The sequence below is a fragment of the Ruditapes philippinarum genome, unplaced genomic scaffold (genome assembly GCF_026571515.1).
Source record: "Ruditapes philippinarum isolate M1 unplaced genomic scaffold, ASM2657151v2 ctg2692_1_1_1_1, whole genome shotgun sequence".
Classification (NCBI taxonomy): domain Eukaryota; kingdom Metazoa; phylum Mollusca; class Bivalvia; order Venerida; family Veneridae; genus Ruditapes; species Ruditapes philippinarum.
Window position 1 is genome coordinate 7,700 of NW_026853979.1, and position 25,728 is coordinate 33,427.

Genomic DNA, 25,728 nt, shown 5'->3' on the forward strand with positions numbered 1-25,728 from the left:
AGCCTATGCTACGCGGACTTTCTGAGACCTTAACTTTTTATTATTTTTGTTTGTTTTGTTTTGTTTTCTTTACAATATTGACTCCTAGGCATTGTATAAGTTGAATCCCTAAAATAACAGCCGAATGACAAAATTAAAAATGTTAAGGCCCGGTTTGAGTGAGCCTGTTTACTGACAGCACTGAAAAGTGTAAATTACCCTCCACGACCCCTAGCACCAGCTTTAGCAGAATTCAGCATGTAAAGACGCAAATGGTGAAATTTTAATTTTAAAAAAATCCGCAGATATGTTGATATGTTGGTTATCTGTGACAATTTTATTAAATACAATCAAGCGTTTAATGTGTTATGAAAGGGGAGCAACTCGAATAGGTATGTCGAACACGACTCCGTTTAATACCATGAGATGTCTGTCTGTCAGTCTGTGACTCTGTCTTTCTATTTATCTATCAATATAGCGGTCATTCTGATCTTTGATTAACGTATAGCTCAGCATTAGTAAGATAATCTTCTTAGGGAGTCCTAGTCAATACGAGGAAGATCGAGTTAATGTCATTTAAAGTTGCACGCCTCCAGATGAGCAAAAATATTTCAATAAATTCAAACCTGAGAAAAATGTACTTAGATTTTAGGAAAGGTATAAAGATTCAAAATTCTAGTAAAAATTTACATGTTATGTGCGATTAATGACCGAATTTTTCAGTATGTATAACTATATTTCTACTGGGTTACTGACGCAGGAAGGGCTATTTTTGCATATTTTGACCTCTTTATAGTAATTAACATAGGTTGTAAGTGCCATTGATAATGTGTAAATTGCATTCTTTTGGTAACTTTACAATATTATACTGTTAAATGCGTTTTCAAATTTTCATGAAAATTAGTATGAATCTGGAAGTGTGCTGCTTTATAGACTCAGCACCTGAGTAACTTTGGGTGTGGGTCCTGAGTCAGCTTTGATCTTCTTTGAACAGCTTATATCTGTTCAATTTGATTTTAACTTCTTTAGTTGTGATCGATGCTGTAACTTAATGAATTCTTAGTGTATCTTTATGTTACGGCGTACGAAACACCAAGGGTTTTGGTTTGCCTTTTTGCTTGACCTGTTTAAGTGCATTGAAATATTCATAAATGTTTTTGTATCAAATATTTTTTCCCTTTTAAGTAGATTAACGTGTATATAGCTCTACCTAGATTAAAAAAGTACCAGTGTAGAAGCATTGAAGTCTGGCCATTTACAAAAAAATCAGTTAGAATCTACTATTTGTTAAGGTTTTAAAAGCATTTGCAGTCTAAGACACGGCATTTAATCGGTCTTTTTATGATATAAGTAGGTTGAAATTAACATAAACTTAATTATTTCATCACAACCTGCTTTGCAATAAAATTGATTTGGGTCAAAGTGATAAAGTTTATCTTCAATTTATTTGCAACAGTGAAAGCCATGTTGCCGAGACTGATTTTCCCGCCACATTCGCTGTATGATATCACATTGGCTGGCAAAATCCGACCGTATATTCTGATTGGTTGAGTGTCTACGCACGCGCAGGTAATGTACATTGTTTACCTAGAGGGTGTTATGGCCAGGTGCACACTGTTTATGAAATAGTGTATATTATTGTATTCTAGTGCGTTTGTGCGATAGATATTGATTTTACATTTGGGAGTAGAGCTATATTGGATAAATATCTGTGCTGTTTAATTATTTGTGTTGAAGAATTTCATGTTAAATTCTATTTGAAGAAAAAATTTAATTAAATGTTGAAAATGGTGATCGGTATATACAGTTAGTTGAAGTATGTTCGGATAGTTGACACATTAAACCGCCGATCATGGGGAAGGACCAAGATGTAATTTTAGCAGTTCGCAATCGAGATGTTAATTTCTTGACTAAACTGTTACAAAAATCTCACAGATCTTCATCCAAATTAAGTAAGTATCATGGTACAATTATAGCCATATTCAATTACACATGTTTGCATGAAGTGATTAACTTAGTGACCTGATATTTATTAGCCTGGGGAACTTTACATAATTGTCCATTGTTGGAACACGTATGGATGGTGGGATACACCTATAACTGTATGATATATGTGGACTGACACTGTAAATTAATTTCTCTGGTTTGTTAAAGACACTGAATTGTCAGATATAACAAGTTTACATAGGGCCAGGCTAAAGTACATAAATCCATCTTTATTTTGTTGAACATTTTATACTTAAGAACATACATGTATCTGTGTTAAAAGATTTGCATGACCTGGTATTTATTAAATTGTTTGAAATTGTGACTAGATGAATATTTTTAACAAGCTTTGTCTCTTACTTTTAATTCATATTAAAAATCTGTAGAGTATGTATAAACAGATAAAGATGGGAGGGCATATTTTTTATTAGTTCAACTAATTGTACTGCACAACAAGATATTGTGCTATTTTCGTGTCTGGGCAATATCTTGCCTCTTAAAGGGAGATTCTGCCCCAGAACGAAAATATCTCAGATTATCAAGCTTTGGCACATCAATATATTTTGACTAATTTATTATAAGCAAACATTAACATTTCATGAATACAATCTTACTATCGTATGCATTTATTTTCTTCAAGCATAAATCATTTGAACTTTGCCATAGAGAATAAGTAATTAAGCTGTGACCAAGCAAAGCCCTGTGTGGTTTAGTAAAAGGGAGTCCGGACAATCTAATTGGTTAAATTTACGCCAATTTCTCTCGGTGGATTTTGGCTATAAATCACACAGGCTTACAGCACATTTGCCATCCCAATAATGGTAAAATTATCATAAAATAATATCCCCTTGATCATCAAGAACAAAATTACTATCCAGCACCCGCTACATGTAGATATACATAAAATTTATTTCAATTTTTCATAATAAATAAGAAAACACATATTCTAATTTTACCCATTTCAGGAGATACTGGGTTGTTAGCAAAACATTCAGGTCATTTCTACACCATTAAAGCGACTTATGGGGTTCTAAGTGAAACATTTGAAGCAAAATTTACTAAGTGTAATAGTATTCTGCTAGAAACAAAGCAAGAATTCAAGTAAAAAATCTCATTAACTTATCGTACTGTGTAAAATATTACACGTCTGTTTGAAATACCAACAAAATTAATGCTAGTGTGCTGGATAGAAATTTTGTTCTTGATGATCAAGGGGTGATTATTTTATGATAATTTTACCATTATTGGCATGGCCAATGTGACGTACCCCTGTGATAAATAACTGACTATTTTTGCTCAAAGTTTATAAGAGCATGTAGTGCTTTGACAGCAGGAAGATCAAATACTATCCCCAGCCCGACCCTCCCCAGGCAGCACACAATCACAGGCCCTGAATCATTCTAAAAGTTGGGACTCAGATGTTACAAATGACCTAGGGGCTTCAATGGTGCTTCTGAATGGTAAATTAATCAATTAGTCTGTGTGTTCAAGATATAACATTTGTCATGATAAAGACCTTGATATTGTTGATGGAAATAAATGCAAATGTTAAATGAAATCTGTAATTGGTTAATGAGCTTAAATTATCTTGTACAAATTATTGTGTTTGATAACTTAATTATATGATGGTGCACGCCTTTCTTAATGTTATAATGCAGGGTGAAAACCTGTCTCTGTCATTGATGATATATACAAGGATATCTCATTGTTTATTGAATTGTAGAAGCAGAATATTTTATGATTTTTGAAGGATAATTTTTGATTAGAAATATGACATACTATTGTCTGACAATGTTTTTAAAATCAGGTAAGGGAGCATTATTATTTATAAATTTAGTTGCACTTTTTGTATACATTGAAAAAGTCCCATTGTTTAAGTAAGCTAAATATATTTTAAAGTTATTTAGTTAATTCTTTCACACTATAAAGCACTTCATTTTTCTCATGAATAAATTTTATAACTGAAAATTGCCATAGATTGAATCCTTGTAGCTCAATCTCATATCCACAGTAATAACTGCCTTTAGAAAATACCTTTTATGCAATCAACATGGTTATCTTTGTTTATTTATATAATTATGGAACATTGTTTCAAAATTACTATACATTTGTATGTTACCTTTTAACTAAATTGCTAATTGTTTATTCATTTATTTTCATAGACATTAGTTAGTATTATTTTTCTGCATATAGCCTACTAGTCTCCAGTAATGTTAACAAGTTTAACAATCAATTGGCTAAATCAATAGCTTTTTGAAATTTAACCTCCATTGTATCTGATTACCCTTGTACCTGTTTGATCATTTCTTCATTCTGTAAGTGATTATTGGTTATATGAGCTCAAAAAATTATTTATGGTGGAAAACTGCAACTTTTTGCTTGTACAGACTAAAGTGCCTGTTTGACAGTAAGCATGTATTCATGACCTGATCGGGTGACCCAGTATACCAATATTAAAATAATGACAATTCTAATAATTGCTGTTTGCTATATTTCATATAAAGCCTATAAAGTGATAACTTTGGTCAACTATATGAAAGCATTATAGTCATGAAAAAATATATATACTAATTTACCTGTGTACAATTATATGGCATATATGAAGTTTTAAACCAATATTATACCAATATTATATCTAGCTAAATGCATGGTTGTTCACCTATGATTTGGGAACACCCATGTTTAAATTGCTGATTTCATCAACATCAGTTTAGTTTCATTTTATTGTTTCTTTACAAATTCATTTCTGAACGAAATAGATTTTTAAAAGTTCGCATATTACTTTATCCTCTCAACTCTTCGTAGTTTTGTTACCAAATCTGAAATTCTCAGACAAACTTGCTTTCACTTATACGTCATTATTATTATTTTTATTATTATTGTTCTACTCAGGTACCTGTTCGTGTCTGAAATAATGCACGGATTAGGGCACCTGAGGTCTTCCTCCACCAGTAAAGCTGGAACGTCGCGATATGACCTATACTGTGCCGATGTGACGTAAAACCCAAAACAAACAAAAAAATAAAATTAGATCACATGACATGTTTTCCGTACCTATACGGAACTCAGTGAACTACATTCTAAATAATGCAAAAACTGTTGAATGATTTTAAAACCCATCGGCAAAAAATGTTTTGAGGAATTATATATGTCCATATCTTTTATATTATCAGCCATTCAACTTTACAAGTAAATAATTGTATGTTTATAACACAGCTTTGATTTATTGGCTTTATTAATTTATTGCGTTCAGTTTGACCAGTTTTATCATTTTGTTTTGAATTGCTGATATGTGATGGTTGTTATTTTTTTTTTCAATGTATAAATTTTTTTTTTTTTTTTAATTATTGCTTTTTATTTTGGTATCCATGATAAAATTTCAAAAGTTTTCATCAATTGGTAATTTATAACAAGAAACAATTCTTTAAGGAACCACTCTACTTCATAAAGGGCAGCAATGTGGGGAAGGCATCATTACTTTTTTAACAGCAAGGATGCTTGAACCACAAAATATATGTCAATATAATAGTTAGAAATAAATTTTCAGCAGAAATTTCCCTGGTTTGACTAGGAGACAAGGAGCATATGTTTTATCCCCTGGGTGTATTAAGTTTCTTTCTTGATTAACATGAAAAATACAAGTAAATTGGATAGGGCAAGAGAAAGTAAATTCCAGGTAGTATTATATACATCTGATATAAACCATCTGTTACCAGTGTTTGAATCATGTTGGTGTGTGATGTGTAAAAACAGAAAAGAAATCAGGCAATAAAATATGCCCTGGAATCCGATAGATGTTCTTTATTATTTTACTAAATACTGTTAGGTATAATCACCATTAATAGATAACTGAAGCCAGAATATTTACCTATATCTATTCTTGTGTGATGTTTCCTAAACACAAGATTAATTGGGATTTTAATTTAGAATTCTTGATAGCATATTAATATACTATATAGTATATATACACCTAAGTGAACTTGCTGATAGCAAGTGCAAGGTATTCTAGTTGTTTACTTTTTGCTAGCTTTAAAAGTATATATTTAAGTATTATATGATAATCTATATTTAAAAACATCCAAGTGCTACCTTCTGATGTTAGCTCTGTTGTTCTTTAGGCTTGAAAAAATACATTATCACCTGTACTAAGGTCAGTAAAAGGAGTTTTTCTGTCATCTTAGAATCTCATGTATATAGTTTTAATTCAGAGACTTTAAATGTCACAGGGCTAATATTTCCATTGTCTGTAAAAGAATTACATTAGGTCTTTTTAAATGTCCCCTAACATTGCCCTGGAAGAATCACATAGGGTTTTTTTACAGATTTAATCAAGAGTCAGATAGCACAAAAACATTCATAATTTTATACCAAAACCTACCTTCAGAGAACTCCTATAATTATTGTTAATAGGAAAATAGCAATGATTGCATATTTAATTTATAAGTTGATGTATATATATACTTGTTTGATTACAGTTTGAGCTTAAACGCCCAGTCTAGTTTACAGTTTGTTTTTGAATTAAGATATTGAATAATGCCTCCTAACTATTGATTGATCTTATCAACTGACTTGGTCCATTTCTTGATATGATTAGGACTGGTTATACTAACATTATATAATCATGTTTATATATTATATAAACATTGGTGTTTGATATCTAATAACACAGTCTATTAGTTTCTATAAAGGGTACTTTTCCATCAGAATCTGGTAAATGATTTTTTGAACCACCAGATATTTGAAGGAAGTTGTGAAGAAAAACAGAAGTTTACAGCTGAGACCAATGAACCTAATTATTTTGCTTGTTTTCCAAAGATTTTCTAGTCATTAAAAATGATTTATTGTTTGTATGATTTTAATAAATGTCTGGAAATGAAGGAGATTTAGTTATATATTGAAAACTGACTTTTATAAATATGAATGTTTCAATAAGATTTTATTGAAACCTTTATTTATTTTTCACAAATTTGTAGACAGTTCATATTCTTAAGACACTATTAACCCATTACCAGATATATACGCCTTTCTACGCCTTTTTCACCCCCCCCCCCTTTTTGCTTCCTCAAATGGTGAAAAAATGCCTTTTTAAGGCCCCAAAACACTTGTTTTTGTTTGAGAAATGTTGTTTAAAAAATTGACCACTTTTTCGGCGCGGCCCCCCATCCAAAAGATACATCAGTTGGGGGGTTTGAAGGGGGGCGGAGTCCCCCTCATCGCCAAGAAAATTTTGGACTTGTGGGAGGCTAAAAATGGCCCCAGGTCGATCATAAGGTAACGTGTAACCAATGCTGAAAAGCCTTTGACTCTATCTCGATCCATTGAGAAGTGGCAGCACTTTGAAATCAATTTTGATGGAAAAAATCAATGCAAAATAGTGATTTTTGGCAATTTTGAGATGTCCCCTAGTTGCCATGGTAACAGAAAATTTCAGACTGAGCATGTTGTTACAAAGGCAATGGTCCAGTCAACATTTGTGCCAAGTTTGATTAGTATTGAAGCAGTTTTTATAGTATTATAGCAATTTGAACTTGTAACAGGAGACTTTTCAATGAAAACAGCCATTTTTCACAAAATGCTCATCGGGTAATGGGTTAAGACTTTTAATATTTTTTCTGTACATTTTAAACACAAACAGATTTCTTATTAAACTGTTCTTTTTATAGCCTTTTCCTTACATTATTGTCAAATCAGAATTCCTAAATTTGAAAATTCATGTAAATTGCTCACAGACTATCATCTTATTATTACTTGTTGTATAAGAACACTACTTTTAAAAGATAGTGTTTATATGGTTAAATAGCTTTTTAGGGCAAAATTCGGGCCAAAATTGAGCTCCTTCTCTAAAAGGTATATATAGATATATATTTCCCCCTATTTCTTAGCCATACAAGGAGAGTGATAGATCAGGCTAGGATGTTTGAACTGTCTTATTTTGGTTATAATTTGGATATATTTGAGTAACAAAGTTAGGAAAGTTATAGTAAATGACCAATGAAGCAACAAGTTTGGAGTTATATATCTCTGATATACTGATAGTTGTTGATAATGTTGACTTATAGAAACTGTAACAGTGAACTTTCTCATGAATATAAATCATATATTGATGATCTTTGTCACTTTTATTCTATAAATAGGTTATATATTATTGTGTCCCCTTGAAAAAAGGCGACATATTCATAGGCTAAGGGTTACTTGTTGGCGGCGTCTGCAGCGCACCACTTAGGCTTGTCCGAAGCATAACTTAGTCACTATAAGTCAGATTGACTCCAGACTTGGTATGCTTGCTTTTTTTCAATAATTCAAAGTGTTAGTGCACAAGAATCGTTACTCTGCACTTCATATTTTTGGAGTTATTGCCCTTTATTAATTTTCATTCTTTATTTTTGTCTGGGCCATTTCTCCATAACTAAATTGTCACTGTAAGTTTGATTGAGTCCTTAAATTTGGTATTTAAATTGACCTTAAGTGGAGTGCACAAGAATCCACCATTTGATCTGTCAGTGTAAAACTTTCCATGGTATTTTTTATTTTTGATAATATAACAGATTTATTAATCCTGACAATCAGTTCAAATGCCACTAAAGTTAAAGTTACATTTACATTGCAAGAGCAGTGTTTATAAATAATGTATATTTAAGAAGAAAAAGCCCAACCTGACAAGGCGACACATCTGACTCACAGAGTTCTTGTATTTAAATTATATAAAGATTTAATGGAAAAATTCTATTGCTTTCCATATCTAATTATAAATCAAACTCTTACCTATCCAAAAGACAAAAACTACCAGCGATCTGTTAAGATGAAAATATAATAAATAGATATAGATAGATATAAAACTGTCTTACATATACTTCTTATGATATGAGAGTCTTTACATGATTGAATATACCAGAGTTTAGCTGTGTATATAAGTGTCAACACAGTCATTATCAAGGCTTTGAATGATTCACATCCTTCATTAAAAGATGTTACACATTTTGACCTGAAAGTAGGTCACTGTACAGTGGTCAATGAGCATTATAAAGAGGCAGGTTGATATGAGCTGTTGATGCCAAGCAAAGGGCTGAGCCTTGAAGCTGCCACCCAAACTAGGGGCTCACACACCCTTGTACCCTTCAACGTCATTCCTGCCTACTTTGTTGAACCACTCCCTTGGCTTAAGTGAGGACATCAGTGTTTTCCCTAGCTACACAAAGCCTTTGCAAACTTGCCATCTTACATAGAGCAGACTGGATCTTTATCTGCTGATGCCTGGTGCCTCTCATCTACATACACATACTGAAGAACATTACAGATTCACCTATTGTCCCTGTGTTGTTTATAGAGTACAGTCATATAATAATTATATATGTAAAGATATCTTTAAAAAATGTTGATTGTATAATAATATTTATGTTGTATATATTTGTTTCAGAGCACAAAAGTTCTACAAAGAAAGTAAATGTCAACTACCAAGATGGCGATGGGTAATGTTCTTTTATATTCCTAATTTTAAAGAATTTAGATTTCATTTAAAATGTCAATTCTTGGACAAAATTATTCTGTAATACAAGTGGTTTTATTATACACCAGTTCTGTAAAATTTTGGTGATTATTGTTATGCCCATCTGTCTGAAATTTAAATTATATATTTTGTTGAAGACAGTCATGTCTTCTAGAATTATCTACAATATTCATCAAGCGTTGGCCCTACTTGACTGTTGCTCTTGTTAATATGATGTTCTAGATTTATATTTGGATCATTGATTAGTATGATTTCATATCTTCTGTGCAACATATACATAATGATATATGTTATTTTGCATAATTCTTTACTCAAATGGGACAGGTATTTTTTAAGTGGCAAGATTCATTTAGTATAATGTGTAAGATAAGGCTACACCAATCTGCTCTTTAACTATTATTCTAGAATGTCAGGGCTATACCAAACAACTCTGTGAATGTATTATTTATCATAATATACATATGTATTTAGAATGTTGGGGGTTACACCAATGTATTGTTGTATATTATTTTAGAATGTCAGGGCTACATCAAGCAGCTCTTATGGGTCATACAGAGATTATGGAACTTTTGTTGGAAAATGGGGCAACAGTCAGTTTGAAAGACAATAAAGGTGAGTGCTGTTTGATCATCACAATGTTTTATATATTTGGCAAAGTCATTCTGCAGTCTCTCCATTCCAATATTGTGACAGTAAACTAAAGAATCAACATTGTAATTTCCTGGCTAGCTGAACCTTTATATCAAATTTTTCTGTTATAGATTGTTTTCACCCATTCATTATATAAAAGCTATAGTTTCCTGTTAGGGTCATGGCGTATGTGTGAAAGAAGTCACACAAGGATGAAATTTTAGTTCAAAAACACAAAAGTACGATAACAGAAATGCACAACTATGATGATGAAGATGCAATGACAAAACACGAAAATTGTGCATCATACGTCCTTGATTTTGCAAGTTCATTCTTTCAGTATGCATGCATTAAATAAAACATCACTATGGATTTGAAGCTTCCATTGCAGTGTCGTTAAGGTCTTTGGTCCCTCCCTTCTTTGGTTTGAATCCCACAAGGGACTTTGAAGTCTTTGTTGTGAGGAAGCTCTCCAGCTAGTTCACAGCAGGTCACTCTGTGGTTATACTTAGGTGCTTGTATCTTATTGTATCCAATGTACCTATGTAAACACCATATGAAGCAGGTAAATAGGGAGATATTTCTAGGTGAAGTTTATCATCTGACTAAGTAATTAACTGATATAGATTAAAACATGCTTTATCTTTACTTCATATAGTTTGGTTTCTAATGGTCTAAATCACACAGGATAATTCTTGTAAAACTGAATACACATGTCCTGTTTGTTTGTTTTGGGTTTTACATCACATCACACAGTAGAGGTCATATCGCGTTATTCCAGCTTTACTGGTGGAGGAAGACCTCAGGTGCCCTTCCGTGCATTATTTCAGGCACGAACAGGTACCTGAGTAGAACCACCGACGTTCCGTAAGCTAGCTGGATAGCTTCCTCACATGAAAAAATCCAAAGTCCTTGTCGGGATTCGAACCCACAGAGGTGAGGGGCAAGTGGTTTGAAGTCAACGACCTTAACCACTCGGCCACGAACGCCCCACACATGTCCTGTATTGACCACTTTCATTCAAACAAAGGGATGAATAGTCTATATATAAAACTTATATTGGATGATTCATTTACAAGTATTTGTTAAAGTAAATGTATTTGACTGTTTCATTTATTGCCGGGTTTAAAGTCAGAGACTAGCTATTATTATATATATTAGTGTCAGTGAATTGTTGTATAGATCAAGCAGTGATTGATCACATAGAAAACATAACACACATTAATTTTAACATTTACATAATATCATGTAAAAACATAAATAATTTGTAGCCTATAGAAAGCAGAATTTCACTTGAGGTATTATTTGGTATTTATTTGAAAAAAGGCAGAGAGAATGCAGCTAAATTTTCTTATAAATTCTCTGTCATGTAATAGCATTAAATGGTTTGATGTTGGAACACTATAAAAATGACATCGGTAGATCGAGTACTTGTGCATATTACATGAATAAAAAAAGCTTTTTGGTCTGTTAATGATTTTTGTTTCTCTTGCTACTCAGTAGTTGTAACATGCTACAAAGTATCTGTGGCATATACTAATAAGGGAACAAACTGGTCAGTCACCCCTCGATAGAACTGGTCAGTTGGCTATCATTTGTTGACACATGATCACAGATCACTTTTAGAAAAAATGTCTTAATTTCCTTAAAACTGCACAACCATGATTCCTTCCTAGTAATGTGTCAATGTTAAAAAGTCTGAGAGTGAATTTCTACATTGATATAGGTTAAGGTAGAGAATATGACAACAATATACAGCATAAGGAATGCTGCATTGTCATTGACAAGCTATATGTTTTACAATATGATAGTAAAGTCAATATGAATATTAAGGCTGAAGTATGGGACCGCTGTCTTATCATTATGTTAGTATTTAGATAAAGGTAAATGGTTGTACAAGCCAAATCAAGGTAGATTATTGGCCTATTGTCTGAACTATAAGATATTCAAGACAGGTGAATAATGTGATCAGTTGTAATCAAATATTTTGGTATGTTATACATTGTTGTTAGCTATATATATAGATAAGATATGTCACACAACATGCCTAAAAGTATGCATTACATTTTAATAATAACATGAGAGCTTTCTCTACAGAATGCAAGATAAGCAATTAGAAATGAAAGGTTGAAATATATGTTATATGTATACTGTTACTTAAGCAAGTGTGAGTTCTATTGAAGACATTGAACATTCTGGGACTTTATAATGGTTTTTTCCTAAAACATTTACCTTGAACCTGTTAATGGTAACATATTGTGGAAGATGTTAAGAGATGATATAATGATATGTTTTTAAATTATAGACTATAAGTGATGAGTAGATTTACTATATGACTATACATACCTTAACAATTATTATAGACTTAATGGGCCATATGATATTAATAGCTTACATGGACTACAGAAGTTTATTATATGCCACTACTCTAATTTATTATTTGCCACTGCTGGCAATATTTAATTGCTATCCTGCAGGAGTAACTAACTGAAGTGGATAGCATTTTTCTTGCCAGAGCCAATACAGTTATTTGCAAATCTTATAAAACATAGTCAGGGTTGTAAGTTAATATAATTCAATATATGTAGTATATATATGTATACGGTTGCTATTTTATGTCAGGGTTTTGTATTTTTTTAGAATTGTATTTTCTCTTTGGTAATGTTAAATTAACAAAACACTAATACTTTAAGATGGACTTGGTGGTACCTATTTCAGACTGGAAAAAAAAAGAGTATTGACCATGATCAGATGTTACAGATTTGGTGTACACTGGTCACATGGGCAGGATCTGTTGTTGTTGAAGCAGGTTTAGGGTTACAGCATTTTCTATTCTCCCATCATTGTGATCATTATATAGAGATGGGAAGTTATCTATTTTTGAATTCCATTTTAGAACCTTGATTGGACATAACATCCTCATGTTGAAGAATATTTACACTTTAAAGACACTGTTAACTTGTTGGACTGGACAAAGGCTTGAATTTATTGTATTCAAATACAATGTATGATGGTTTAGACAGCTTAATGAATTTGTCATTTTCAGTTTTGTAAATTTTCATTATTCTGAAAATTTCATTCACTTTGTAATTGATTATCATATTTTAAATGGGAGTATTTCACAAAATTAATATGTCATGTTTACAAATTTCTTTGCATTAACATCCATTTTTACAAGCTTTAACCTTTATTCAAAGAGATGATACTTTCCAAAAGAAGCCTATCAGCATGTTAGTCCTACCATTTCAAACATTTTTGAGCTCAACATATTTGTATCCATAATTATCTTAACACTTTTTTTTTTTGTTTCTTATTATTTTATCTATTGTTCTAGCTTTTGTTTTGCACTGTTTACCATACCAAAATATAAGTTTGTATTACTGTCTTAAAGCAGATGCAGTAATAATACTTAAGTAACATGAAGAAATTGTTTGAGAGAGTAGGTTCTGTATGAAAACAGACATTACAGATATTTCCTGCGTTTTTAATATAATGTTTTTTCAAGTTCCTGCATTTCATTGTTCTTACCAATTTGTTTGGGTTTTTTGGCAATATTTTACCTTTGTTTATTTTCATAACAGAATAATTGAACCTGTTCATGATGGACACCCCTGGTACTTTAGATTAACACACTTTGAAATCTTTTTCTGTGAAATAAAGCGGTGGAAGATTTACTGGGGACATTATTAAATGTGATGGTTTATAATTTTTTGACACATTTTGCTAACATTTGTGGATAATTATACACCTAGTAATAAAAAAAGAACAATACAGAAATCCAAAATTTGGTGGAAATTTAATGCAATTATGTGAGCATTATTTTGCATTATTGCATATATTGTGTGCACATGAACGGAGAAAAAGCATGCATTAACATGACCATGCACTGTTGTTGCACTTTTAGTACGCCTTTGTAAAAACAGCTCACTGCAATGATGCCCCACCCCCGTGGTAGTTTCATTATAAAAACATGACTGTCAAATGACATCGCACTAGCATGTGAAAATTATTGTTTCTTTATACGAAAAACTGATAACTGAAAATGAAATTAACGAATTAAAAATAAACTTTAATGCAAGAATAGCTCTAAAACACCTTGTGTTTGTGTATAAATATCTGCAGGAGCCCAGTCAGACATACTGAAGTGCCGTAGGGCTTTAAATTCGTCCTTGTACTTCTACAGATATTAATGCTCGAAAAAAATGTACATTAACCCTCAATTAATATTAGTGTTAATTTAACAATCAATGCATAGTATATATAAATGTGATAACACAGAATATCTGCGATAGATAGTTACTTTATACACATGGTCCCGTCAATAGGACTGGGATTATAACCTTAGAAAAACAGACAGAAGCCTCAGTCCAGTCCTACTGCCGAATGCGGTTTTCTCAGCTTGCATTGTATTTAATATTTCATACTTGCACTTTTTCTTGCATTGTATTTGATATTTCATACTTACATTGTATTTTATATTTCATGCTAGTATGATATTGTACTAAATATACTTGGTGGTATTTAAGAGACTTAGTTTAATGCAGTGATTGCGTGTGGACATCATGTTGTAAGAAGATATCAATCAAGAAACTTAATGTGGAGGGTAGATATACAATATGGGTGTTTTATCTTGAATTTCATTGACCTTTATAAAAGTTATGGTGGTACATCAGATTTAGTGACTGTTTTGACAGCCATGCTCTAATTGTGTACATTACACACCTGCCACGGCATTGTAGTAAATCAAACTTTGTTACTATTAACTTCTGTTTGTCCTTTTAACTAAATGGTAATGGATAAATTATGGAAGACATCTAGGATTAATTGATACAGCCTGTTTTACTCTATATATTTTAAAATGTTTGCGAAGTTTTTTTTGAAGTTTAAGCAACAACCATTTACTATTAATAATTAATTGTATCATAGTTTAGAGACCTTTTTGTTGAAAACTTGTCAGAGTTAAATGGTATACACATGCATGCACAGTGCATTAACTGGAGTGCAGGTATTAGTTACCAGCACTCCAGATCATACCTATTGATTGGCACATTTTTCTTCCTGGCATGGAGGTGCCAGATGAATTGCATGCTATACCATGGCATGATTTAGGATGATGTAATTTTTCCAGTATGAATTAAGTTGTAATTTCATATGCTGTTTACAGGTGTAATGACATAAATTTATATGGAAAATTGTTTTATTAAGGTCAAGAATTTAAGATAATTATGATGGTAGAATATCCTGTGATAATGAGCTTGATTATTTTTTTTTATAGAATAATTCAGTATTTATCCTTGTATGAATGGTAACATTATATAAAGTAGAAATAAAATGGACAAAAACTGTGTAATAAATGTCAGTAATTATGGTGTACATGTAAGATGTATCTTGTGATAGATGTCCATCTTGCAGGTAGGGAGGGATAATGTAATTAGACAAGCACTACCTTTAACTCGACCACTAATTACCTTGTAATTAATGAAAATTATGCCAGAGGCTATATATGTTCAAATTTTACATGTTGTAGTTATTCGTAGGTGACATGTTTTGTTTACAGTGAAGGTGATTTCTAGTGAAAAATGTAATAATTGAAAAATGAGTTCATTAGATTGTCTGAAAAGTTTCTTGTATAAATTTTTGTTATTTTCCTATTTATATCACATTTTATGATTTGTTTTCATTATGGTGTAAGTATAAAAGTATCAACATGAAATTGACTAGAACCAAGTGGATACAATCATTTATGTAAGAGATAATTATGCCTCCACAAAGTGGGAGCATATAGCGTTGCACTTGTCCATCCCTCTGTATGTCTGTCCGTATGTCCCGAAATCTTGTGAACGCAACTCCTCTTAAATCGGATGGCAGATTTTGCTTAAACTAAATCCAGGGATGAACAACCTTAATGTGTAGATGGAAGTAAAGGAAGGAATTTTTGCTGTGACCAAATTTAACAGAATTATGACCCTTTCTTGATTTTTAGTTTTCAACTTGTGGCACAATTGTAGTCCAAAAAATATTTGACCTAGAGTCATAAGATTGACAGAACAGTGGCATGTGAGGGCATCCGTGTCCTATGGACACATTTCTAGTTTTTATTCTTTCTTGATGCTTATCTTGTTGAAAGCAATAGTTATATCTCTTTTTGATTATGGTCAATAACTTCAATACTGATAAAGCTTTAACATTGAAACTTTATATTAGGATACTCCTTGATACTATGCTTCAATATTTGGCATATAGCATTGCCTAGTAGATCTGTATAAAAGTTTTATGTGGTATTTTAAGGATAATTAAGATAAAACATTTTAAGATAAGTTTCTTGATAACAGGGTCCCTATTCCCTAATTAAAAGCTTATTTTTGATTACTGTAGTCGAGCAAATTTACATTGGGGTCCCGATCTTTGTGGTGCTCCTGTTTTATCTTGTTAGATGTATTAGGTAATTACTCATTTAGCTTACACTTGTACATTTCATGATTTGTTATATAAAAGTGTGTGATGGTCAACAGACAATGTATCACTATAGACACAGTGATTTGTTATATAATGTATGTGATGGTCAACAGACAATGTATCACTATAGACACAGTTGTACATACATGTATCAGTATTTAAGTAAATGTTTCACAGCTGTTGTTGCACATATTTTATTGATTATTTATCATAATATATCTATATAAGCAGGTAAAATACACTAGAATTATCGTTGGCAGTGTGACACTTTTCATATTTATCTAATTATGTATGTTAAAATGCAATTCTGACTGTGATAACTGTGGTCCCTGACCTGGGTATAAATAAGTTCAGGGGCAGTACAAGTCAATGTGATGCCATTAACCAGCTTTCAGTGTAAGGACATTTAAGGGGGATTTTCTTTCTGATTGTCCTTGCAGAGCTGGGCCATTAATAATACCAGCTAGGCTTTTGATTTTCCAAAATACAATTTCTGGGTATTTGTCAAGGAGTTGTAACTGGTGTATAAATGAGGAATATTTTCTGATCATTATGTAGACTGTTTTAGTAATGACTTTAAGTTGTTAAATTTATGAATCTTTTTGTCAGCTAAAGTTTCTTATTTGTTCTGGTCATAGAAGATATAGATTTTTACCTAAATGAAAACTATTTTTATGAAAAGGGTGTCATCATTTATGAAGATTATCAGTGTTTTATTCAGGACACTATTTTACACGTATATTTACAATGTCTAGTTTAATCATTATGACATTGCAATATTTCTAGAGGATTATTTCTCTGGCATTTTTAATACTTATTTAATATACCTGTCATGATCACAAAACCTGTCAATATTAATGTTTTCATCATAATACAGCTTACTAAGATACTGGTGATAAATGTGAACCAAAATATATGTCATGTTTCTTTATTGTGCTTTTTTGGTTTCATATATATTTTCTTTCCTGAGACAAAGTAATTTTTGGGAATTGCATGTCTTAATTCAGCATTAATAATCATTTTCAAGGCATTTCTAGAAGAAGTGCAATTTTTTTACAAAGGCAAAGAAGGAAAATTCTAACTGGAACAACTTGGTGAAAACAAAATTAGGTTCACCATGATATTTTTTGCTGATCTGTCCCTGAAAAGGAGTCACCCTCAATTTGTTTTATATCAAATTTCAAAATATGTACTGACTTAGTAAATGGCAAATAAGTGCAGTGGCCACCATGACCAGACAGCATGGAAGCACGCCAGCTGATTTAACTGTATATAAACAAGGTACAGCCAATATTAAACTTATAATTTGCCAGGAATATCATTGTACTGGGGCTTAATATTGGTTAACAAAAGGTCATAATTTTACTTATTAAGTACAGGTTTTTAATTGTTCATTATACAGACACATAATAAAATATTCTCTGATTAATTATATCATAAATCTCTATAAGTTAGTATAAGAACAATTCATACAGTTCTATTTGACCATGATATATTTTCATAGACTCTTTCAAACCCTGACTCAAAGAAAGAAAGAAAAAAATTGTGTATCTAAGTTTATGAGAAATTCATCTCACTGTGAGTATCTTGATAAGACTGGGTATTATGTTGATATGCAGCTTGCACAATACAGGTTGTGTGAAATAATTTCTCTTTTACCTTGTATCTTTCATTCAATCAGCAGGGAGTTGATTATTTTCAAGCTATCATGTCAGTTTTATTTTGTGATATTTAAATGGTGGAAGATAGTTTTTTAATATTTTCACATGATAAGTGAATAGAAGTCATGTGATTTGTTGCAAAATGAATCAAGTTGCCCTGCAGTGAAAACTGTTAGACTCAATTTTAAGTTTTATCATAAGTTTGATCAGGTAACAGGGACGTTTGTGAAGCACCAGTTTCATGGGGATTTGGGGATAAATTGCTCAACTTTATTAATGTACATGTATAATAGTTATAATTTCCCAATTATCTAAGTAGATTTTAGAATTAAATAAAAAATGACTTTCTAATATTTATTTTAAAACAATCGTGACTGATCCATTACATAAATAAATCATTGTATGAAAGTTTATATAGCTTTAAGGTAAGAGTGACCAGCTGGTCAAGATGACTATACATTATTGTAATAGTGTGTGACCAGTGTATATTGTAGGCAATTTTAGTTTATATCTGTGTATGTGTGTGGGCAAATACTAAACAGACAATAAGTTTTACTTAAAACTCCATTTTACAGGGCAGTATATTGTGACCTTTGCAATAAATGACACCTCTTAGTGTGAAATAGTACTGCTAGTTGGTATTTAGGTTATATGGTGGCAAGATGTTGCATGTTAAATTTAGTGCAGCTTGAATTGTGAATTTAGTATAATATCTCAATATATTTGACAAGCAATAAAGTGCAAAATTAAATAGTATTTTCCTTTAAAAAGTATGGTGTAATTATAAGTTTTGATAGGTATTTGATAGAAACTATGATTCTATACATTGTTGAAGAATGAATGTATTTTATACTACAAGATTGATCACTAAGATATTGTCCAGTCAGCTAAGCTAAAGTTTAGTCTGATGATTCATATTTAAATTATTTTATATGGTCAGTTTAATCGGTAGTTTACCTTATCAACGATCCGCTTTAATTGTTTATTGATCTAATATTACAGTATAAAAACATTTGTTCAAGGGTTGATCGGATTACTTTACTAATTTTATACCTTGGTCAATTGTTGTATTGAAGGGAAGTGTTAGAATAAATGTGCAATAAAGTTAAAGTGTATGTAAATTATCCTGAGCTGCAGTATTTATCAGGCAAAAGATCAGAATTTTTAATCCTCTATTAAAGCAGCATGCCTCCAGTTGAGCCAAAGTATGTCAATAAAATCAAACCTGAGAAAAATGTACTAACATTTTAGAAAAAGTTTCAAGATTCAAGTTAATAATTTACATATTCTGTGCATTTAATGACTAATTTTTATATGCCAAAGAATTTCGAGCATATTATGTTATACCCCCTGGCGTCACTCTGTCCGTCCGTCTGTCTGTCCGTCCGTTAGCAATTTGGTTTCCGGAGCATAACTTAAGTCCCATTTGGCCCACAGTGTTCAAACTTCATAGGATAATTGTCCATATTGGGTAGAAGACCCCTATTGATTTTGGGGTCACAAAGTCAAAGGTCAAGGTCACTTTGACCTTAAAACTGAAAACAGTTTCCGGAGCATAACTTAAGTCCCATTTGGCCCAAAGTGTTCAAACTTCATAGGATGATTGTCCATATTAGGTTAAAGACCCCTATTGATTTTTGGGTCACAAGGTCAAAGGTCATGGTCACTATTACCTTAAAACTGAAAATAGTTTCCGGAGCATAACTTAAGTCCCATTTGGCCCACAGTGTTCAAACTTCATAGGATGATTGTCCATATTGGGTAGAAGACCCCTATTGATTTTGGGGTCACAAGGTCAAAGGTCAAGGTCACTATTACTTTGAAATTGAAAACAGTTTCTTGAGCATAACTTAAGTTCCATTTGGCCCACAATATTCAAACTTCATAGGATGATTGTCCATATTGGGTAGAAAACCCCTATTGATTTTGGGGTCACAAGGTCAAAGGTCACTATTAACTTAAAACTGAAAACTGTTTTCGGAACATAACTTAAGTTTCATTTGGCCCACAGTGTTCAAACTTCATAGGATGATTGTCCATATTGGGTAGAAGACCCCTATTGATTTTGGGGTCACAAGGTCAAAGGTCATGGTCACTATTACTTTGAAATTGAAAACAGTTTCGGGGGCATAACTTAATTTCCATTTGGCCCACAATATTCAAACTTCATAGGATGATTGTCCATATAAGGTAGAAGACCCTTATTATCCCCCGCCGATGGAATCGGGAGGGGGATATAGTTTTGGCGTTGTCCGTCCGTCCTTCCGTCCGTCCGTCTGTCCGTCCGTCCGTCCATCCGTCCGTCCGAATTTCGTTTCCGGAGTAGTTCTCTGCAACTAATGGCTGGAATTCAACGAAACTTTATGGGAATGTTGATCAACATGTGAAGTTGTGCACCTAGGTATTTTCGTCTGGATATTTTTAGTATTTTTAGAGTTATTGCCCTTGACTTAGTAAACGTCCGAATTTCGTTTCCGGAGTAGTTCTCTGCAACTAATGGCTGGAATTCAACGAAACTTTATGGGAATGTTGATCAGCATGTGAAGTTGTGCACCTAGGTATTTTTGTCTGTATATTTTTAGTATTTTTAGAGTTATTGCCCTTGACTTAGTAAAACGTCCGAATTTCGTTTCCGGAGTAGTTCTCTGCAACTAATGGCTGGAATTCAAAGAAACTTTATGGGAATGTTGATCAGCATGTGAAGTTGTGCACCTGGGTATTTTCGTCTGGATATTTTTAGTATTTTTAGAGTTATTGCCCTTGACTTAGTAAAATTTTGCAATTTTCAACTTGTGTTGCATGTAACTCAAAAAGTATTTGACCTAGAGTCATGATACTTTACAGGAATGTTGATCAGCATGTGTAGTTGTGCACCTGGGTATTTTCGTCCGGATATTTTTACTATTTTTAGAGTTATTGCCCTTGACTTAGTAAAATTTTGCAATTTTTCAACTTGTGTCGCATGTAACTCAAAAAGTATTTGACCTAAAGTCATGATACTTTACAGGAATGTTGATCAGCATGTGTAGTTGTGCACCTGGGTATTTTGGTCTGGATTTATTTAGTATTTTTAGAGTTATTGCCCTTGACTTAGAAAATGTTTGCAATTTTCAACATCTTATGGTGGTCCCCTGCAAAAGTTGATCAAATGGTTCCGGTCTGTTGCATAAGTAGGTCACAGGGCCAGAAAAGGAGTTTCAAAAATGCAAAATAAAAAAATCTTGTCTGAAAGTACAAGGCCTAGAGCTTTGATATTTGGTATATGATATAACCTATAGCCCTGGGGTCAAAATTGGCCCCACTCCAGGGGGTCATAGATTTACCTTATATGTATATAGTGAAAACTTCTTCTTGTTTGAAGGTACAAGGCTTCAAGTTCAAAGAATATTACAGTTAATGCCATGATTAATATATTAATAAAGCCTTATGTCTTCAGTTGTTGTGTTAATAATAACCAGTACTCGGCGGGGGATATAAATTCAACGAATTTGCTTGTTGATTTTGGGGTCACAAGGTCAAAGGTCAAGGTGACTTTTAAAACTGAAAACAGTTTCCGGGGCATAACCATTTAGACCACAATATTCAAACTTCATAGGAGCATTGTTATTTGAATGAGGTAATACTTTATTTAATTCCAAATGTCTTACAAATGCTTCATCTTTACTAAAAAAAAAAAAAAAAAATCACTTTCGGGCATATAATGCTCCGCCTAGTGGTGCTCTTGTTTAGTACTTATAAAAATATTTCTACTGCCTAACTAACACAGTGAGGGTTATTTTTGCATATTGTAACCTCTTTCTGTTAATTTACGTGGGTTGCAAGTGATTGCATTGATAATCTGAAAAGGGTAAGAAAAAAACTAATCTAAAACCAATTTTTGGGGAAAACTGTATGATTTTAAAGAATTTTAACATAGTTAAAAACTCTAAGCAGTTCCTAGTGATTTCTTTCCCTTTTTCTGAATCAGCATGATATATATAATATGTAAATGTTTTAATGTCTTGACAATTGTAATTGTTTGTTTCAGGAATGATCGCCTTACACTATGCTGCATGGCAGGGTAAATCTGAACCTGTACATATTTTACTAGACTGGAAGTCACCAAGTAATGAGCAGGCTCTTGGAGGAGAGACCCCTCTACATTTAGCTTGTCAGCATGGTCATTTTGATGTGGTAAGTTGTTTTAACCTAGTACTTCAGTTAACATACACAAAGAGATAATGTGTACATGTAATATAAGCACTAGTGGAGGTTACCTTTGCCTCTGCCTTTGCCCCTACTGAAAAAAGTGGTTGCTAAATACTGTGATGAGGTGGTCTGTCTGTATGTACATTTGTCCTGTAGGGTAAGGAGTCCTATCAATTTCTTGAGAAGGTATAATTATAAGTTGTTTATATATAAGCTGTATATATATATAAGTTGTTTATATATATAAGCTATATATACTGTGTGGTTAATGTTACTTGGTAGGGACATTGCCCATCACCAGCATATGTGCATATGGAATTAGGACCTTGCCAAATCAACATGGGCAAGACCTTTAGAGAGTACACAAATGAATGTAACACAAATGTGAAAGTGCCACTGTTTAGTAGGGGTGTATAAACTTTATAGATTAATTATATGATAAACATTAAAATTCATAGACTTTATATCCAGATGGTGTTAGTGTCCTGAATGTTTTGAGAGTGAATCAATTGAATTACAAAATACATGCATAAATTTGCTGTATTTTCAATGATTAAATGGATATGTTTATAATTGACTGATCTTCTTAATGGCAGTTTACAAACTATGTCTATCTGTTAAGTTGAAAATCTCTCGTTTGATGCATTGATACATAGATTAAGGGGCAGAATTTTATCTTTGCACATTAAATTTTAAGTATAATGATTCATAATGTGTGTGATTCTTTCTGAGTTAACATTAATATCTAAGTAAAAAGATTGACAGCAGATAGTGTGATAAACATTATTGGAGATCAAAAGCAACAATAATAATTGAGCAAACCATTATTTATTTGTAAAACAAACAGGTTTTTTTTCCTGTGAAGATATAAGTCCTATACTGACACTGTATAATGTCATACAGACTTTCCAACTGTTTATGCAAGTAGATCCCAGGTGTCCATGCTAGTAGATCTAAAGTGCCAATACAGGTAGATCCTGGACTCCCATGCAGGTAGATCCCAGGTGTCCATGCTAGTAGATCCAAAGTGCCCATACAGGTAGATCCTGGACTCCCATGCAGGTAGATCCCAGGTGTCCATGCTAGTAGATCCAAAGTGCCCATACAGGTAGATCCTGGACTCCCATGCAGGTAGATCCCAGGTGTCCATGCTAGTAGATTCAAAGTGCCAATGCAGGTAGATCCTGGACTCCCATGCAGGTAGATCCCAGGTGACCATGTAGATAGATCTCAGGCACCAATGCCGGTAGATCCAAGGTGTCCATTCAGATAGATCCCAGGTTTCCATGCAGGTAGATCCCAGGTGTCAATGCAGGAAGATCGAAGGTGTCCATGCAACTTGATTCCAGGTGTCCAAGTAGGTAGATTCCAGGTACCCATGCAGGTAGATCCCAGGTACCCATGCAGGTACATCCAAGGTGTCCATGCAGGAAGATCCCAGGTGTCAATGCAGATAGATCCCAGGTATCCATGCAGGAAGATCCCAGGTGTCGATGCAGATAGATCCCAGGTATCCATGCAGCTTGATCCCAGATGTCAATGCAAGTAGATCCCAGATGTCCATGCAGGTAGATCCAAGGTGTCCATGCAGGTAGATCCCATGTACTCATGCAGGTACATTCAATGTGTCCATGGTTGTAGATCCTAGGTATCTATGCAGATAGATCCCAGGTTTCCATGCAGGTAGATCCCAGGTGTCCATGCAGGTAGACCCTAGGTGTCTATGCAGGTAGATCCCAGGTATCCATGCAGGTAGACCCGAGGTGTGCATGCAGGTAGATCCTAGATGTCCATGCAGGTAGATCCAAGATGTCCAGGCAGGTAGATCTCAGGTGTCCATGCAGGTAGATCCCAGGTGTCCATGCAGGTAGATCCCAGATGTCCATGCAGGTAGATCCTAGGTATCCATGCAGGTAGACCCCAGGTGTCCAGGCAGGTAGATCCCAGATTTCCATGCAGGTAGATCCAAGATGTCCAGGCAGGTAGATCCCAGGTGTCCATGCAGGTAGATCCCAGGTGTCCATGCAGGTAGATCCCAGGTACCCATGCAGGTAGATTTCTAGGTGTCCATGCAGGTAGATCCCAGGTATCCATGCAGGTAGATCCCAGGTGTACATGCAGGTAGATCCCAGGTACCCATGCAGGTAGATCCCAGGTATACATGCAGGTAGATTCCATGTACCCATGCAGGTAGATCCCAGATGTCAATGCAGGTAGATCCCAGATGTCCAGGCAGGTAGAGCACAGATGTCCATGCAGGTAGATCCCAGATGTCCATGCAGGTAGATCCCAGGTATCCATGCAGGTAGACCCCAGGTGTCCATGCAGGTAGATCCCAGGTGTCCATGCAGGTAGATCCAAGGTGCCCATGCAGGTAGATCCCAGGTGTCCATGCAGGTAGATCCCAGGTATCCATGCAGGTAGACCCCAGGTGTCCATGCAGGTAGATCCCAGATGTCCAGGCAGGTATATCCCAGGTACCCATGCAGGTAGATTCCAGGTACCCATGCATGTAGATCCCAGGTGTCCATGCAGGTAGATTCCATGTACACATGCAGGTAGATCCCATGTGTCCATGCAAGTAGATCCCAGATGTCCATGCAGGTAGATCCAAGGTATCCATGCAGGTAGATCCCAGGTACTCATGCAGGTACATTCAATGTGTCCATGCTTGTAGATCCTAGGTATCCATGCAGGTAGATCCCAGGTGTCCATGCAGGTAGATCCCAGGTGTGCATGCAGGTAGACCCTAGGTGTCCATGCAGGTAGATCCCAGGTATCCATGCAGGTAGACCACATGTGTGCATGCAGGTAGATCCTAGGTGTCCATGCAGGTAGATCCCAGATGTCCATGCAAGTAGATCCCAGGTGTCCATGCAGGTAGATCCTAGGTGTCCATGCAGGTAGATCCCAGGTGTCCATGCAGGTAGATCCCAGGTGTCCATGCAGGTAGATCCTATGTGTCCATGCAGGTAGAGCCCAGATGTCCATGCAGGTAGATCCTAGGTGTCCATGCAGGTAGATCCTAGGTGTCCATGCAGGTAGAGCCCAGATGTCCATGTAGGTAGAGCCCAGGTGCCCATGCAGGTAGATCCTAGGTGTCCATGCAGGTAGATCCCAGGTGTCCATGCAGGTAGATCCCAGGTGTCCATGCAGGTAGATCCTAGGTGTCCAGGCAGGTACACCCCAGGTGTCCAGGCAGGTAGATCCCAGGTGTCCATGCAGGTAGAGCACAGGTGTCCATGCAGGTAGATCCTAGGTGTCCATGCAGGTAGATCCCAGCTGTCCATGCAGGTAGATCCCAGGTGTCCATGCAGGTAGATC

At 34.1% G+C, this 25,728-nt stretch overlaps 1 protein-coding gene across 2 annotated transcripts in view; it reads left to right on the plus strand.

Annotated features, from left to right (window-relative positions):
• Window positions 1-1,574: 1,574 nt before the first annotated feature.
• LOC132738600 (caskin-2-like) overlaps window positions 1,575-25,728 on the plus strand; it is a 69,496-nt gene continuing 45,342 nt past the window's right edge. Inside the window, exons 1-4 of one of the 2 annotated variants that reach the window (XM_060726139.1) lie at window positions 1,575-1,931; window positions 9,380-9,431; window positions 9,984-10,081; window positions 22,244-22,389. In XM_060726139.1, coding sequence (XP_060582122.1) covers window positions 1,832-1,931; window positions 9,380-9,431; window positions 9,984-10,081; window positions 22,244-22,389 — 396 coding nt within the window. In that variant the 5' untranslated portion in view covers window positions 1,575-1,831. Of the gene's footprint in view, window positions 1,932-3,235; window positions 3,773-9,379; window positions 9,432-9,983; window positions 10,082-22,243; window positions 22,390-25,728 lie in introns of those variants that run through there. The other variant, XM_060726140.1, reaches the window with a different exon arrangement.